This window comes from Lynx canadensis, chromosome A1 (genome assembly GCF_007474595.2).
Source record: "Lynx canadensis isolate LIC74 chromosome A1, mLynCan4.pri.v2, whole genome shotgun sequence".
Taxonomy (NCBI): Eukaryota; Metazoa; Chordata; class Mammalia; order Carnivora; family Felidae; genus Lynx; species Lynx canadensis.
This window is the reverse complement of record NC_044303.2, coordinates 213,701,849-213,719,617: the sequence shown is the minus strand read 5'-3', so window position 1 is coordinate 213,719,617 and position 17,769 is coordinate 213,701,849. Positions and strand designations below refer to the sequence as shown.

At 41.1% G+C, this 17,769-nt stretch overlaps 1 protein-coding gene across 2 annotated transcripts in view; it reads left to right on the top strand.

Moving 5' to 3' along the window:
- The window catches only part of NPR3 (natriuretic peptide receptor 3), a 72,389-nt gene extending 55,297 nt beyond the window's left edge, over positions 1-17,092 (top strand). Inside the window, exons 4-8 of one of the 2 annotated variants that reach the window (XM_030331750.1) lie at positions 5,844-5,979; positions 11,672-11,766; positions 13,136-13,271; positions 15,166-15,250; positions 16,288-17,092. In XM_030331750.1, coding sequence (XP_030187610.1) covers positions 5,844-5,979; positions 11,672-11,766; positions 13,136-13,271; positions 15,166-15,250; positions 16,288-16,399 — 564 coding nt within the window. In that variant the 3' untranslated portion in view covers positions 16,400-17,092. Of the gene's footprint in view, positions 1-5,843; positions 5,980-11,671; positions 11,767-13,135; positions 13,272-15,162; positions 15,251-16,287 lie in introns of both variants that reach the window. The other variant, XM_030331744.1, reaches the window with a different exon arrangement.
- The last annotated feature ends 677 nt before the right edge of the window (positions 17,093-17,769 follow it).

The following is a 17,769-nucleotide window of genomic DNA, read 5'->3' as shown; positions in this document are numbered from 1 at the left end:
GGTGATGAGAGAGAGAAAAAAATCTACCTCTGTTTGTCGGCAGCCACACTCTAGGCTATAAGATCTGAGTTAATCCTAGTAGGTATTGCTATAGGGGTGGAGCTGAGCCCAGGATAGAGATAGTTATTTGAAAAACTTAGGGCAAACCCCAGCATAGGGAGAAAGAAATATGTCAGATATTATGGCAATGCTTCGGCCTAGCACATAACTGGGTTCTGGCTCTCTCCCTGATGTGCTGCCTCACTGTTGTTAATAAGCCACTTGACCTTTGCATTTCCTCAGATTTCAACTAGGATAAGGATTTAGATTTTCAACTTAACTTTCCTCAAGGCTAAAATAAGCAAGTGACCAAGTGTGAATTCCATGAAGGCAGGCCCAGTACAGAAGAGCAGACATTGGGAGTGTCTGCCAGTAAGAATGAGAACTCTGCCTTTTAGTGTTGAAGAGGTTGTGATGTCCATTGGATTATGGAAGTTCTTGCTGTTATCCTAAATTATAGAGTAAAAAAAAAAATTTATGTTTATATTTGAGAGGTGAGGGAGGGGCAGAGAGAGAGGAGACACAGAATCCAAAGCAGGCTCCAGGCTCTGAGCTGTCAGCACAGAGCCCGATGTGAAGATTGAACTCCCGAACCATGAGATCATGACCTGAGCTGAAGTCAGAGACTTAACTGACTGGGCCACCCAGGTGCCCCCTAAATTATAGATTTTTAATTTTTTAATTCAACAGAAAGTTGAATTAAAACAAATAGTATCTCTGTTTTTATTGCATGTAGATCACTTGTAAAGTGTTCATCAAATGTATAATGTTCTCTAACCTTTGGCCTACCCATGTAGCATGCCCAGGCAATTTCTTTCCCCTGTCCATGATCAACAGGGGCCCAGCTGGATAAGTTTCATTTGAGGGTCTTATTACTAATTAGACAAGTTGCCATTGTTCCTGCTATGATGGACCCGTCTCTGGGTGTCCTGGACCCGTCTTTCTTCTTACCTTTTCAGAAAGCCATCAAAATTTCCCTTTCCTCCATCTCCCCTTCAACTGAGTGAGAGGTTAAGGGTCATGTCTTTTTCAAAAGACTTTTGAGAAATGTTGCCCAACACCCTCAGCTTTCCTCATTTGCATTACGAACCATTGGTTTGTGGCAAGGAAGATAGAACCACTGTGTGATATGCTTGAGTTACGTGGATACCACAAGCAAAATCCCGGGGCAGCCTAGCCTTAGCATTTAACTTTGGTAGCTTTCTCCCAGTAGCCTCGGTCTGAGAGCTTTAGAGTCTTTCTCAGATATCCAGACATCCCAGGAGCTAGATTACTGCTGTGTTACTCATTCTCACTTTACAGAACAGCTGAGGCATGCAGCATACTTTGCTTACTTGTTTGGAACTCAGGCATTGAAGAATTCATCTATCAATCTATCAACTTGCCCCTCCAAAGAGAAATAAGAAAGACTTTGCTCACTGTCACAGATAAGAGCCATGTTATGAATGGCAACTCTATATGCTCAGTTAAAATATAACAAGATTTCTATTCAGCTTTCCCCATGATAGAGGATTAAAAAAAAATTAAAAAACACTAATGGACATGGCTGACAGGCACTATCAGAGACGAAGGCCAGTGGCAAAATGGCTTTCTTTCATTTGGAATATCTGATGCTGGCCAACTAAAAGGGCAAGATCAGGAGGATGGAGATGAAATGATGAGAGAGTTAGTGCCAGCATGCTACCTTGTTCTGGAAAACTTCCCAGAGTGAGTGGAAGATGATGAACGACTTCCATCTTGTTTAAATGATAGATACTTTATTTGATGATACCCAGCACAAATAATTATTACTCTGACTCTTGTCCCTCATTGCTTCATAACTTTCTGCTTCATAACTTTCTAGTATGGAGTTCATCTATGTGTTTTGTGGAAATGTGGGGCTATTCGGTTGAGATTGTAAACTCCCAGGGCTCAAGAACTACATTGTTCTCTCTTTAAAAAAATTTTTTTTAACACTTATTATTGAGAAAGAGACACAGAGCACGAGCAGGGGAGGGGTAGAGAGAGGGGGAGACACAGAATCTGAAGCACGCCCCAGGCTCTGAGCTGTCAGCACGGAGCCCGATGCGGGGCTCAAACTCACAAACTGCAAGATCATGACCTGAGCCAAAGTCGGTCACCTAACCAACCGAGCCACCCAGGTGCCTCAAGAACTACATTGTTCTCTTAACTCTGTTCGGTATCTAGCAGGGGAATGGCTGCATTTAGGAATTTAATTAAGACTTATGCTTAATGACAGTACGGAAGAGCTTTTTGGCTAGAAATGATGCTAAATACTGGAATACTCAGGTAAGGGTATCCTATTGTCTTTGATTAGTAACTATAGCATGATCTGTCATGGATCATGGATTTCGAGGTTCAAATTTTGTTATGACCACAGGCAGGGGGACAGAGCAGATGATCTTGTTCCTTTCAGCCTGGAGGTCGAGTGAAAAATGTTTCAAAGGCAACTTAATACTCTGGCTCTTTTTCTTCCTCATTAAAAAAAATGTTTGCACTTGTGATTTTTAGTGTCTATAATGTGCTGATGGGCTTTCCTCCCATTAAAAAAACACATGTGGATGTGAGAATGTTCTCCTCGAGAAAAGACGGTCTCTGGGGTTTTGCTTCTGGCTTGAAGTCCTATGAGGTAGGTGTTATGAAACCTCCTCCGCAGCAGCCCAGGGTGCCAGTGAGCCTCGGCGCAGGTCAGCAGCTCTCCTGCTAATTTTGGCAGGAGAGGGAAACACTCAGCCACTTTGAGAGGAAAGAAGGTAAATTTTGCGATCCATTTGCAAATCAAGATAGAATGAGTTTTCAGACCTGGCCATGTGTTCAGAACCTATCTATTCTCTTCTACCATCAAACCTGTTAGGAAAAGGGTAATCCAAATTCATGTTTCTCAGCCAGATAATCTGCAATTGTAGAAGGGGCAATTTAGAGGGCACAGCAAGAAGGAAGGAAGAGGAGGGGCCAGAAGGTGGTTGATGCTGGGGCTCATGTCCAGTGCTTTGGGTGCCCAATGTCAGCATGGTGGCCCTAGGTTTTGAGCAGGAATCAGGAGGGGGAGGAAGATAAGTGGAGAGCTGATACCCAGTGGCTGGTAATTTACAATTTAACAGGGCTCAGACTAGGCTCCCCAGGAACAAGGAGAAGGAAAACCTTCAATTAGAGAGTGCAGAAAGACTAATGGGGAGTGATGCTCTTTTGGTTCTCAGAGTACTGAGAGGATTAGACCAGAGTTTTTCTGAGCCACTTTATATTTCCCATAGTCCAGGGCTGTATGACTTCCCTGTGTAGCAGGATGAGTTTTATATAATTATCCTAGGGAAGATAGATTTTTTTGAAAAATGTTTTTACCATGGCCTAAGAAATTACACAGCTAAAGACCACTATGTTATTTTTTTTAAGTTTATTTATTTATTATGAGAGAGAGAGAGTGCAAGCAGGGGAGGGGCAGAGAGAGAGGGAGAGAAAATCCCAAGCAGGCTCCATGCTGTCAGTGCAGAGCCCAATTCAGGACTCAATCTCATGAACTGTGAGAATGGAGCCAAAATCAAGAGTAGGACGCTTAACTGATTGAGTCACCCAGGTGCCCCTAACGTCCACTTATTAAAATTCATTAACTCATCAGCATGCACACTTTCTTAAGCCATGATGACTTCATGGCTTAAGTGAAAATTTCATATTCCTTTGGAAAATTGAATTAGCATAGCCAAATCAGCAGAAAATCATCTTTGACTAGATGTTATTTGTACATCATTCTTCTTTGCCTAAGAAAATAATGACTCTCTGAGACTTAAGCTGATGGTTAAGAGTGAAAGCCAATGTCTACCATTTGCTTTCTTAGTCCCAGAAACTGTTTCTGATGTTTTATATGCAATCACTAATTCAGTCCCCTGAAGAGCTCTGTGGGATGAGCAGGCACTAAACCCCCATTCAGCCAGTGAGGAAATTTAAGATTAGGGAGATTAAGTAATGTGTCAGGGCTAGGATTAGACTTTGGGCCCTGCAACTAATTCTGAGCTTTTCTGCGATCAGACACCTCTCTTCTCCCAGATGGTCTGTGGAACTGACCAGTGCGGGCTGCACACCTTATGCTTGGGCAGAATTAAGGGTGTGACATTTTGGAAGTAAGAACACTGCTTGGCATGTTAAAGCATGAACAAGGAGTCTTAGTTTCCATTAAGTGTAAAATGGGTCCATAAGATATGTTATACCATAAGTAGAATGCTTATTTTCTGAATACTGCTGTTAGGAATTAAAGGCTAAGCAGGATCCCTAGGTTTATAATTCTCTCTATGTAGACAATAACAACAATAAAACCCAACAGTGAGTGCCAACTCTGTTAGGCACTGTTGGAAGTCTTTTACATCTATTAGTTCATTTAAATCTAAGAGCAACCCCACGAGATAAGTACTACTATTTTCCTCATTTTCCAGATATGGAAAACTGAGGCCCAGAGTTGTGGAGAAACACATCCAGGAAGTGGCAGCTTTGGGTAGTGAGCCCAGGCTCTAGCCATTATTCTAAACAGCCTCTCAGCACTGGACTTTGGCAAATGCAAAACATTTGCTTCTATGACAAAAAACAGGACTCACCATCCTTAAGGATGAGATGAGGCCAAGTAGCACTGGACATTGAGCTGTGTTTTCTATGGATGTTTGTGTATTTGAACTAGGTGATGCAGGTCAGTTGTGGCTCTCTTCCTATGGGAACCTTTTCTAGGAATGAGGCATAGAATGCCTCCTCACAAAGACTTATGGTGGTCATCTGTGGAATGCCGAATTCATTCTGCTCCACGGCATTCCATTCTTGACAATTTCTCTTGAAATAAAAAGACTTGCTTTTGTGCGTGTGTGTTGTTGTTGTTTTTTTTTTTTGTACTTTTATACAGAATTTGTAAGCTACTAAATTTCAAGATTGTATTTTCTCATTTCATGTTCAATGGGTTTAAATATGGTATCTGAACTTTCAAATGATGCTTATTGAATGAAACAATGCTCAAAGAAATTAAATGACTTCCCCAAATTCACATGGAGCTTAAGTTTCTTGAGGGGAAGGGCTATCTTACTTAAGCCAGGACCTGGCTGGGATAAACCAATGGCCCAGCATATTTCCATTCCTGTCCTTAGAACTTGGGGTGGGGAGGGGTAGTCCAGAGGGTGGGTAGAGATGGTCAGATCCACAGGAACCAGTACAAACACAAACTGGAAAGAGAAACAGATGCCATTGCTGATGGAAGAGAGGACACAGATGCCAGGCAGGTAGGAATGGCAGTGCCCACAGATGCCAGGCAGGTAGGAATAGCACTCCTCTTTGAATCCTTAACACCAGCACTAGAGTAGGCTTTCAATAGTATCCAAACATGAATGAGTGAATCCCTACTGTTCTTTTAGTCAGTTTTATATTCAGAGCATGGAGAGATCATGGTGACTGATGGAGATGAAAACCTAAAGGAGGAGGTTGGACTTAGGCTGGCTTGAGGTAGAGAGTAGACGTGAGGAAGAAAGAAGGCACCCGTATAGAGGGAACTATGGGCAAGTGTGATGCACCTGGAATACTTAACCTCCTCAACAGGTACAATTTCCTTGACTTGTGTAATATCTTGTCTGCTCTCCAAATTCCTAAACCTGGGAAGGATTTTCCTCACTAAGCCAGTACCAGGAAAATCATGGCATGATTCTTGTTGGCTACACTTTGCCCATCTCTGCCATTGCTTGTGAACCTTGAGTCTAACTTGTTAACCATTTGATTTGCTTACATTATTCATGAACGTTGAGTCATTGGTGTTTGGGCTCACCCAACTGGGGTTTCCTTTTCAGGTTAACATGTTTGTTGAAGGATTCCACGATGCCATCCTCCTCTATGTTCTGGCTTTACATGAAGTACTCAGAGCTGGTTACAGCAAGAAGGATGGAGGAAAAATTATCCAACAGACTTGGAACAGAACATTTGAAGGTGAGGATTTAGTCTGTAAGATGACAACACTCTGTAGATGATCAAGCTGCTTCTTCCCTGGTTCTGTTTTTCTTTCTTACAGCTATGGGACTTTGTCAGTTTCCTGTTTTCCTCAGCTGTAAAGTAAGGATAATATGTCAAGTTCAAACTACCTCACAGGCTTGTTGTGAAAATTAAATGAGATAAAGCTTGTGAAAGTGCTTTGAAAGAATCCCACTGAAACAGGAAGTACCTTGTCTCCTTTTGATTGTTAGATAACAACTCTATAGTTCTTCAAATTAAATTTGTCACAAGCCTTATTCACAACAAATAATTAGTTTGTGAAGAGTTCTGTGATCAGTTTTAAATGAAATAATCCCAGATACACATTCATCAATTTAATCATGGGTAGTTTGAGATTATAAGCAAGTCTAATCAAGCCCTCTGTTTTTATTTTATTTCTAAAATGGTGAATATCAGCTGTGGCTTTCTTTAGAACAGAGAAGTATATGAACCACAGCAAAAAAAATGGCCCATAATCTCATCACTCAAGCAACCTCTGTTGACATTTAAAAATTGTACAAGAATGAGACTATTCTTGGCTGGAAAATTTAAACAGTACAAAAATGTACAAAATGAAAAGTGAAAGTTTTCCTTCCCACCCTAGTCTCCTCTCCCTAATGTAACCACTATTAACAATTTCCTATGATTTAGTCTAAAAATATTTTGTGCCTTCTGCCAGCACATATGCATTTATATATCTTATCAAAAAAATTTATACAAAAGGAACCATACAATGAATGTCACTCTTCCATCTCATCTTTTTTTAAAACTTGTATGTCAAGTAAAAAATTTTTCCATATGAGCACTCATAGATTCAGCACAGTTTAAAATGATGGTTCTATATTTTTCTACTATATGGTTGTAAAAGGATTTCTTTAATCAGTTTCCTATTGACGGATACTTCAGTTGTTTACAGTTTTTGCTGTTATGCAAAATGCTATCTCAAGCATCTTACACATCTTGATGAATTTTTGTGAGTACATCCAATGGGGAATATTTCTAGTCGTGAGATATCTGGGTCCAAAAGTATGTTAGTTCCTTTTAAGGTGCATTAAATATTGCCAAATATCTTCCCAAAAGGTCTCCTGGTCTGAATTCTTGCTAATAGTGTATAGAATTCTGGTTTCCTTTCACTTCACTGATAGTCTCAAAGAAGATTTACATGGGACTCAATGAGAATGACCCAGCTGCTGGAGCCTTGCAGATGTCAATTTTATATTCATGCATCCATTTATTCATCAAATATTCTTGAGCACCTGCTATATGCTAGGCACTGTTCAAAGTGCTGAGGATTCAGCAGTGAGCTAAAGACCCTCCCTGCAATCAGTTGAGCTTTCCAGGTAGTGAAGGGAACTGGTGATAAACAAACAAATACACCATTTCAGGGACAATAAAATAAAGCAGGGTAGGGAGATAGACAGTGACAGGAGGGGGTGGTGGGAGGACTGCTAATTTAAAGAGAGTGGCTGGGAAAGGTCTCTGGTACGTTGAAGTTGAGTAGAGACCTGAGTAAAGTGAAAGAAATTATGTAGATGTTTAGGAGGGAACATTCCAGACAGAGCAGTGAACACAGAGACCTTGAGTGTATCTGGCGAGAGACTGCCGAGTGGCCCCCCTGAAGAGCAAAGAGGCCTGTTGGGCTCAAGCACAGCACGTGAAGGGCAGTGTGATAGGAGCCACAGTCAGAGAGGGAGTGGGGGACAAATCACATGCATCTGGAAGCTGTGCTGGTGATTTTAGTTTCCACCCAGAGTGAGATAGAAAGCCACCAGAAAGTTTTGAGGGACATGATCTTTCTGAAGTCTTTAAAAGGAGTCCTTACGGGGACTATGTGGAAAATAAAGTATAGTATACTGATGGGTATCATTTAAAAACCACTGATATGGAGTACAGATTGCTGGACCAGGAGTTCAGGGAACCTGCATCCTAGCCACTGTCACAGTATTTTGGGCTTCTCTGTCATCACCTGTATGAAGGAGTTGGACTAGCTGATGACCGACAAGAGCCCTTTCAGTCCTACATCACACTAACTCTTCCTGTGAGCCCTTTCATACACTGGGCTATGCTTACATCTATTTGCAATTCAATTAATGAAATTTTTCAGTGATGGGAACAAGTACTGCCAAGTCTAGATTTGGAGCGCGCACGCTCACACACACACACACACACACACACACACACATATTCATTTGGGACTTCAATGCACTCCATTGCCTCATCCTGCCCTCGTTTATTAGGAATGGTAGGACAGTGCTGAGAGGTCAAGTTCCAGTTGTCTGGGCAGCAAATGTGACAATTGGCTTTAGTTTCTCTGTGGTGGTTTTAGTGAATGTCACGTCTTACTTGACACTAGAGTAGCATCTACGTTAAGTTTAGACAGATTGTAGGACATGACAAACAAATAAGCCTCCAGGATTGTCTTGCTCAACTTGTGACTGCTTCAGTTGAGGAGCTGGAATCCAATCAGATAATTCAGGGGGCATATTAGGACAGAGTCAGATTTCCCAGAAGTTGTGCCCAATACACTGAGAAACTAGTGTGTGTGTGGACACAACCTTGGTAGGCCACATCCCATTTTTAGCTGTTCCTTACTACATGGTGTGGTCATTTGTTCTTGGTCTTCTGAAGGAGGTTGTTAAGGGAAGGGCAGGTGCCCACAAGGGTTGGAATTCAGCATTGTATAGAGGGCATGGACTAAATTTTCCCATAGGTCATCCTGATGCTTCCATTCTAGGGCCAGGTCTACACAGACAATATGAAATGAGTCCTAAAACAATCAACTATATAGTCAAGTCTAAACTTAGACTCTTATTTGTCCAGATATAAAGATAATTGAAGCCAATGTAAGTTTTGGGCTTGAATTATTTGGAAAGCCCATTTTATTTGCTAAACAATGATCAGTCTGAGGGTAGCTCCCAAAAGAACTCTGAGAAATGGTCATTCTGTAAGTGACCATTAAATTGTCAAGGGAAAAATACTCTGGATGTTATTTGACAAATTTGGATTTTATTACTGTGAAACCAATGACCGTCTTTCAAGGCTCTCAATAAATGGCCTGGGAAGAAGCTGAATTTCCTCTCTGTGGGAGAGGTCAGAGTGACAAGGTAAATAGGACTGTGGCTCAAACCTTGAAGTCCACTACAGGCCAATGGAAATGAGGGTGGAAAGTCTCATTACTTATGTACAGGAAAATTCTGCTGTCAGCTTGACAATCTCACCTTATACACAATACTCTCAGGTGAAGTCTCACTTGCTAATTGGCCACCCTGAGGGTTCTCACCCCATTTCTTGGCAGAATTGTAATAGCTTAAAGTGTAATGAGGTCTTGGATTACTAGGGCCACCTTGTCTTATAAAATACTCTACAAAACCCTTAGCAGAACACATCTTTCTTTATAAACACCTCTGAACAGGATAACAAATGGTTTTGGATAGACAATATGTTTGGAGATAAATATGATGTTTTCAAAAGATTTTAAAAAATGTTTATTTACATTTGAGAGAGAGAGAGACTGAGCACGAGCAGGAGAAGGGCAGAGAGAGAGGGAGACACAGAATCTGAAGCAGGCTCCAGGCTCCAAGCTGTCAGCACAGAGCCTGATTTCGGGCTTGAGCCCATGAACTGCGGGATCATGACCGAGCCGAAGTCGGATGCTTGAGTGAGTGAGCCACCCAGGTGCCCCAAGATAAATATGATGTTTAAAAATGACATATGTGACTTAAACGTTGTATAGGCTGTCAAGAATAAACAAGTTTAAGATAGGTGTATCCTCTGTAACCGGCATATATTAGAAAGACAAAAAAATCAAGATGAATGGTAGCTCCATTCTGTTTGCAGCAAAGTAGACCGAAGTCTGGAAAAATCAGTGGGCCCTCAAACCATAACCAAAAGGACAGTAAACCCAAATACTTGCCCTCTCCAAACCACACTAGAGGATGGAACTTTCCCTTGGGATCCCTTTTCCCAGACATTCATTTTACTTCCAGAGAGAATCAAATCAATAGAAACACTAAGAATTACACTGAACTTTAACACAGTTTAAAATGAAAGAAAACAAATTGCCTTAGTTAATTAGAATGTGGCTGACCTATGCATTCTCTTGCTTAGTTAATGAAAATTACAGTATAGACATTTAATATCAACTAATGATACATATTCTCTTTTACTGATTAGCTGTCTAAGCCACTGTTGCTAGCCAAAGCAAATTGAAATCCTTTGTGTGGGCACTCAGGCTTTCCATGCTCTGGCCATCCTATGCCAGCCTTACGTCTCACTGCTTCCTTCCACACGCATGGGCCACCTACCCCAGAATGTCACAGTCCCTCTGGTTCCTTTCAGCTTCCATGACTTTGTAAATATGAACAAGGCTGGCCTTTCTGCTTAGAATACTGCTACTTCCTGATGGCTGCTTGTCTAAATCGTGGATTTTACTAGTATTCCTATGAAAGATCTGCTCTTTTACTGAATCCTCCTTGGGTCTCCAACTGGATGTGCCAGCTCCTTTTCTGAGTGGTGTGGGCATGGTCAGATGCCCTCTCCCAGATTCTGGGCACAGTAGTGGTGGTATTCCAGGCACACTAACAGTAGAAGAAAACAACTAACTTCTTTTATACTTGTGGTGGAAGTGTTTTACCTGTTGTAGCTCATTTAATCTTCTCAACAGTCTCTTGGCTGAGAGGTACTAGTGTACCTCTTTTACAGTCCTGAAGGTGGAGACCCAGAGGGCTAAGTCCTTGCCCAGGGTCACAGAGCTAGTGAATGTGAAAGCTAGGATTAAAATACATGCAGTCAGATTCCAGTGCGAACAAGTGAAATCCTTAGTCCAGGCTGCCCCTGTCTTGAGTGGGGAATGTGTCCAGCTCAGCACCTAGTAACGACCCAGAACTCATGTGGATAAACAACGAGTGACTTCATGTATCTATATGAGATGACAGATGTCAACTAAACTTACTGTAGTGATCATTTCACAATATACCCAAGTCAGACCTTTATGCTGGATGCTTGAAACTCATACAGTGAGGTATGTCAATTATAGCTCAGTAAAACTGGGAAAACACCCCCAAAACAAAACACAATAAAAATGAATTAATGAACACAAGTAGGGTGAAGACTAGCTCTTCTTTAGCTCTTGGCTCCCATGGCCTGTGAAGCAGGCCCTCTGCTCTCCTGTACATTGAGTGTGCCTATAGTGATGCACATTCACTGAGTCCTGGGCCTGGAATGACTTCTATAATGTTTGGCCAGTGATAACACGAACTCATGACAGGTCTAGGAGTGCACCACACCTCCAGCCTCTCTCTCTTTGCAGTTTTTGTTTGTTTTTAATTCATACAAGACTCTGGGATAAGCATGCTGCTTTCAGGATTAGCCTTAATCTTTTTTTTTTTTTTCTAAACATATTCCCCAAAGAGGGTCATTTATTTCTTTTTCTTTTCATTTTTAAATGGAGAAATGTTAAGAATTTAGGAATGCAGACACAGATGAAATTACAATGTCTTTCCAAATGCCAACAAAAATGCTCAGAGTCTGATGAGCTTCCCTGTGGCATGAGTTTGTTTAAAAAATCCTGTCAATTCATTTTCTTGTTTTTGTTGGCAGACAGAGGCCTTTGAAGTCACTAACTTGGAGTTCTTCCCGTCTCATCCTCTAGGTATTGCCGGGCAGGTGTCCATAGATGCCAATGGAGACCGGTACGGGGACTTCTCTGTGATTGCAATGACAGACCCAGAGGCGGGCACCCAGGAGGTGAGCGAATGAGACTCTGCCTCGGCTGCTCCTTCTGCTTGTTGAGGTTCCAAGGAATGCATTTGTTCTGGTGTCCAAATAGCTGTCCCCAGAGCAGCCTCCAAATAAAAATGAGCTGGAAATCTAGGAGTTTCCAAGTAGAGAGGGCTCCCTTCTGGTTGAGGGGATCCTGGAAGATTTCAAGAAACGGTTCCATGTTTATCCTGAGTGGGGAAATCCTGTTTCCAGTGGCCAAATGTGCTTCTTTAATGGCTCTTATCCAGGGTTGATGTTTCCATAGCACTTGATGTGACCCTGGCCTAAAGGGCTTGCTGCTTTTCTCTTAGTACACATATATGGCCTTTGTGGGAGGAGCAGAGCCAGCTGGACCTGACACTTGCTGCATGTACTGAATGATTTTTCACCCTTGGAGTGGCCTGAGTCTCATGTGCATTCTAGTCTCTCCCTCTGTAAAGGGAGGATAGTAATAGTCTATTATGGGCTCGCTGTGAGGTTAAAGTATTTGGGACATGCTCCGTACATGCCAGTGATTGTTGTATTTTGGTGATTATCTAGAATTCTTTTTACTATGACATGAGCTAGGCTGTGAGAGCTTGCTGGCCCTCCTTCAGAAGACAGAGGGGGAGATGTCACAGGCCACTCAGGAGCAGTGTGCTGGTGCCCAGGAAAAAAAGAGAAACAGATCCTGAGAACCTGGCTGGGAAGGTACTTCTAGATCAGGGCCCAGGTAGCTGATGGAACATCTGTTTGAACCAGGAACCGTGGGTGAACCTTGAAGTGAGCATCAAAGAAAACTGAACCAAGTGAAAAAAAAGTTGTTTGGAAATGGGGTGCAAATGGGATAAATTCAGCAGAGAGGAGAATGTAACTCTCGAAATCAGGGAATAATCTTCCAAACAGAGGAGGGTGAAACAGGATGTTCCTAAGAGATACTTTTGACCCTTTATGTGCCCAGCTAATTGAGTGGTATGAGGCTGTGTACCTGGACTGGCTTAATCTGGGTATGAGATGCCTGACTCTCTCCCACATCCCTAAAAGTAACTGGGGCCTTACAAAGGGCTGCCTGTGTGTGGGCTGCTCTGTGGCAGACGGCAGACGGGTCAAGCAGCACCTCCTCGGATGAGCGAGGGAAGAGCCATGAGTTCCAAGATTATTGTTTTCTGTGTAACCACTTTCCTGCCATGGGGAGCCACAGTTCTCCCTCAATTATGCCTCCTTTGAAAGCACCATCAGTGACCACAAATCCTGACTTACAAAGTCCTCAAAAACACATCACTATAGTCAGTGTCACAGGGGAGCCCACCCTATGCCTCCTTTGGAAACAGATAACTTCAACCTTTCAGTTTGCATGTTTTCTGCTTTTACGTAGGTTATCGGTGATTACTTTGGAAAAGAAGGTCGTTTTGAAATGCGGCCGAATGTCAAATATCCTTGGGGACCTTTAAAACTGAGAATAGACGAAACCAGAATCGTGGAGCATACAAACAGCTCTCCTTGCAAATCATGTAAGTTTAGAGACTTAACTTGTGCTGTGTTTCACCATCTTTAATGTCAGTGTTATGCAAGTTTAAAAGACAGATGTTCTCTAGGAGCTCATGTTCTGAACGTTCAGCTTTCTTTTTCCGATGTGGTAAAACCCAGGGGAACAGTTCACGAACTGGCACCCCACCTTCACCAGAGGTTTCTAGGTCTTTCTTCTCTTTCATCTTTTCCCAAAATGCTAGATGACTTCTCCCTATTACTCCATCTCTTACTATGTATCATCTCTTAGCATCTGGCCTTGCTAGTTGGGGAAAATAAAAAGATCAAATAGTAAATGTGTAGCAAGTCTCAGTCTGATCTTCAGAGTTTGTTGGTACCTTCCTACCCCTCAGACTTAAACACTCCCAAATTTGCAAATTAGCAAATAAGTGTAAAATATATTATTCATGAGAAGCCTTGTCATAAATATAGAAGCAAGTGGACATTCTTTTATTTTTAATTAAAATTTTTTTAGTGTTTATTTATTTTTGAGAGAGAGAGAGCATGAGTGGGTGAAGGGCAGAGAGAGAAGGAGACACAGAGCACAGAGCCTGATGTGGGGCTTGAACCCATGAATCATGAGATCATAACCTGAACCAAAGTCAGATGCTTAACTGACTGAGCCACCCAGGTGCCCCAGCAAATGGACATTCTTTTTTTTTTTTTTAATTTTTTAACATTTATTCATTTTTTGAGAGACAGAGAGCACAAGCAGGGGAGGGGCAGAGAGAGGGGGAGACACAGAATCCAAAGCAGGCTCCCGGCTCTGAGCTGTCAGCACAGAGCCCGATGCAGGGCTTAAACTCATGAAATGCGAGATCATGACCTGAGCTGAAGTCGGACACTCAATGGACTGAGCCACCCAGGCACCCCACAAGTGGACATTCTTATAAGGAGCTTACAAATAGGAGACTGTTGGAAATCATTGCTTTAGAGAGACCCTTTGATAAGCTAGTGAGGGAGAACCAAGTGAATATTGATCTTTCAGGCCAGTTGGTCACTTTAGGCTAATGTATTTATGCTTATTATTTTGGGTCCAGCCTTCAAACCATGTTATTTATGTATATGCAATAATTACGGGGAGGAGTAGGGCAGAAGTGTGTTAAGAACATTCTCTGGAGTTACTGGACATGGGTTTGAAATCCCACCCTTGTCACTTACTGGTTTTGTGACCCTAGGAATATTCCTTTACCTCTTTAAACCTCAGTGTTCCCATATGTAAAATGAAAAAAAATGCACCCAACTCTTAGAGCTGTTCTGAGGATTAAATGAGATAATGCATTAAAGGCTGACACTATACTGTTTATATAAAGCTAGCTTTTTGTCATGTTTATATAATAACTGGGACACTACTGAATTTGATTGTTTCAAGTTGTTATTCCCATCTTTGCAAAGCTATATAGGACATTTTGACATGAAACTCTGGCTCTGGTGAGAGAACATCTAAAAACAGAATATTAACCCAGTGCATTTTTCACCAAATCTTCTAGCACTTTGAAGTGTCATCATCTGTGAAAGTAAGATGTGCTGGGTCAGTCCCATGGTCTGTCCAGTTGTCTTCTCTGACTATGAACTCAGTGTGGATGTGTCTAAAACTTCAGTCCTTGTGCTCCTCAGATACTTTTGGAACCTGCTTTTTCTCATTGTTCTCACTCTCTTCGAGTGGTATGTTCGTCCATCTGGTCCTTTCTTAAATGCTTCTGAAGCTTTGCGCTTAGCAAACAAATGAAGGTGCAGGATCCCCTAGAAAATCTTTCTTAAAAAAAGGGAAAATTTGCCTCAAGTGGGAAATTGAGATACACCTTCCAGTGAATGAAACTTGAGACATTTCTGTTTCTCAAAATGAACTCTGATTATCTATGTTTATTTTTTAAGCAGGTGGTCTAGAAGAATCGGCAGTGACAGGAATTGTTGTGGGGGCCTTACTAGGAGCTGGTTTGTTAATGGCCTTCTACTTTTTCAGGTGAGAACTGTTTTTATCAAAGTTTTAAAATTCACTCTCCTTTATTGCCCTTGTCACTTGCCTTTGCACAGTCCTCCCTATGACTTGTCTATATCTTGCTCTTACCCCCAAAGCATGGTGGTTAAAAGAACTAAGCAGTTCTTCTGTGATGGTCTTTGTGACCCTGGTGGTTTGGTGGTCAGTGGGTTAGCATACTGGGTAGCGGGTCAGGCTTTCTGTTGCATCCCCCTGTCAGCCACAGAGCCACTGCTATCCTTTGATCACAAATATTCTGGCACAAATTCCTACTACCCACCAAATGTGTAAGTAGAGAGGGAATGTAGACAAAGGAGAAACAACTTACCTATTCTTAAGCTTCCTCCAATTCAGAAATAGGTGTCTGAGTTCACCTTCTGAAGAGGAGGAAGTGGCCCTTAATCTACATTCTCAGGCTGGTGTGTGCTCAGTTTGGAGAATCCATGTGCTTAATTATCACTGTGGTTAAGCCCCAAAGCTTGTAAACTTGTAATATTTATGTGTGTTCAAGATACTGATAGTCCCAAATGATGAGGGCGATTCATTCCTTTGTAATCTTTGGTGATTGAGTTTGTGGCTTATTCTCATGTCATTAGACCAAGATTTCTTCATTTCTGTATGGAAATTTAACTCTGGGTGTATGTGATTCTTTGTGGGAACAATTGTATTCCTGTTCCTTTGGTCACAGTATACTTAGTCTGATCTTTATCTAGGGCACATCCTGGGAGTTAGGGAGAGCTTCTGTGGCAGAACAGACAAGACTTAACCCACAAGGCACCTAGGGAAAAAGGGGGAGGTTTGTTCTATGGCATTTCAGAAAGCATGCCAATTTTCCTCCTTGAAGAAGTGCATAATGCCTTGGGGCACACAGCTTTAATCTCTGACCAGGGTTTCATATTCTGTCACTTCTCATTTATCAACCCAAACCCAGATGTCCCTTGAGGGCATTCTTTGTAAGAGAAACCATAGTATTTTGTAGCCAACTGAGGTTTTATTACTGCATTCACTTTCCCTTTACCCAGGAAGAAATACAGAATAACCATTGAGAGGAGAAGCCAGCAAGAAGAAAGTAATGTTGGAAAACATCGAGAGTTACGGGAAGATTCCATCAGATCCCATTTTTCAGTGGCTTAAAAGAAAGCCTTTTCTTTTGCCCTGAGATTCTTTAAGGAGATAGATGGGATGAAAGACATCAACGGAACAGAAGGGGCGCTCTTGAAGAACTCATTCTTTTAAGCAGTTAGTCATTTTGTTGTATAATTTCTTTAGAAGCTCAGGAACTATTATTAATCACCATATGCCTCCTGGCCTTTCATCTCATGACAAGCAAATATGAGAATATAACATCACTCTGTTTAAATAGTCATACTGTTTCAGGGCCTATGATTAGATTTATGTTTTGAAAATGCGATGTCTCCATATCTTGATGGCTTTTGGGGACATTTCACATAAGGCTACAACGTGTGGTTTTCTTAAATGAAATGTTTTATAGCTAGAATAAAATAATTTTTAAAGTAGAATATTCTTGGAAAGAATTTAACATCCAAAAAGAAGAAAATGTAATGAAAAATCTGAAGGTTGGAAATACAGCATTCCTTTTTCTAGTGCTGCTGGATGGATTTGAGGTTGAGGAATGCTCTGTCCAATGTATATATTCAGGTCCTGATGTCATATCTTGAAAAAGGATTTCCTGCCTGTCTCCTTCAGTGTCTCATAAAAGCTATTCTGGAAAGTTGTAACTATTAATAAGATAAGAGGATTTATATAAGAAAGGCAAATCTAAAATGTTTCATTTTTTAATGTAAAAAAACCCTATTTCACACTAACATTTTATTTTTAGGTATTTTTAATCTTATATTTTGCTATTAGAAAATGTGTCTATTTTTTCATTTTGAAGATTGAATTTCACTTATATTTTAAAAGCATGGGTAAAGTGTACCACAAAACAACGATGATGAAAGATGCTTCTCTTTTTCTCTGTTTCCCTCTTGCCCTTGGTTATAGCCAAATGCCAATTGCTGCTTTAATTACAGAGACCTAGAATTGTATTCAGATCACAGACTCTACAGGAGTATAACAATTTACCTGTTTTATTTTATTATTATTATTATTTTTTTAATATGAAATTTATTGTCAAATTGGTTTCCATACAACAACAATTTACCTGTTTTAAATGCAAGTTATTTTCAGGATGGACCTCTTCCAGTTCTGGTCAAATGATGAGTTTCAAGATAAAGGGTGGAATTTATTGGAATTAAGTATGGTTTAAGGCAGCCTTTTCCCTCAAGAACAACTTTATAAAGAGTATTAGAATTTAACAGTAAGCAGAGATGATAAATTTAAAAAATGCACACATGACGTTTTACTAAAATTCAGTGATGTTTTGGTTAAAAGAGGGAATCTACATAGCTTTTATATTCCTTTTTAGTTGATTCCACAAAGCTTAATAGTCATCCGCTAATAACCCGTGTAATGGTGGGTTATGGGTGTATATGTAAGGGATT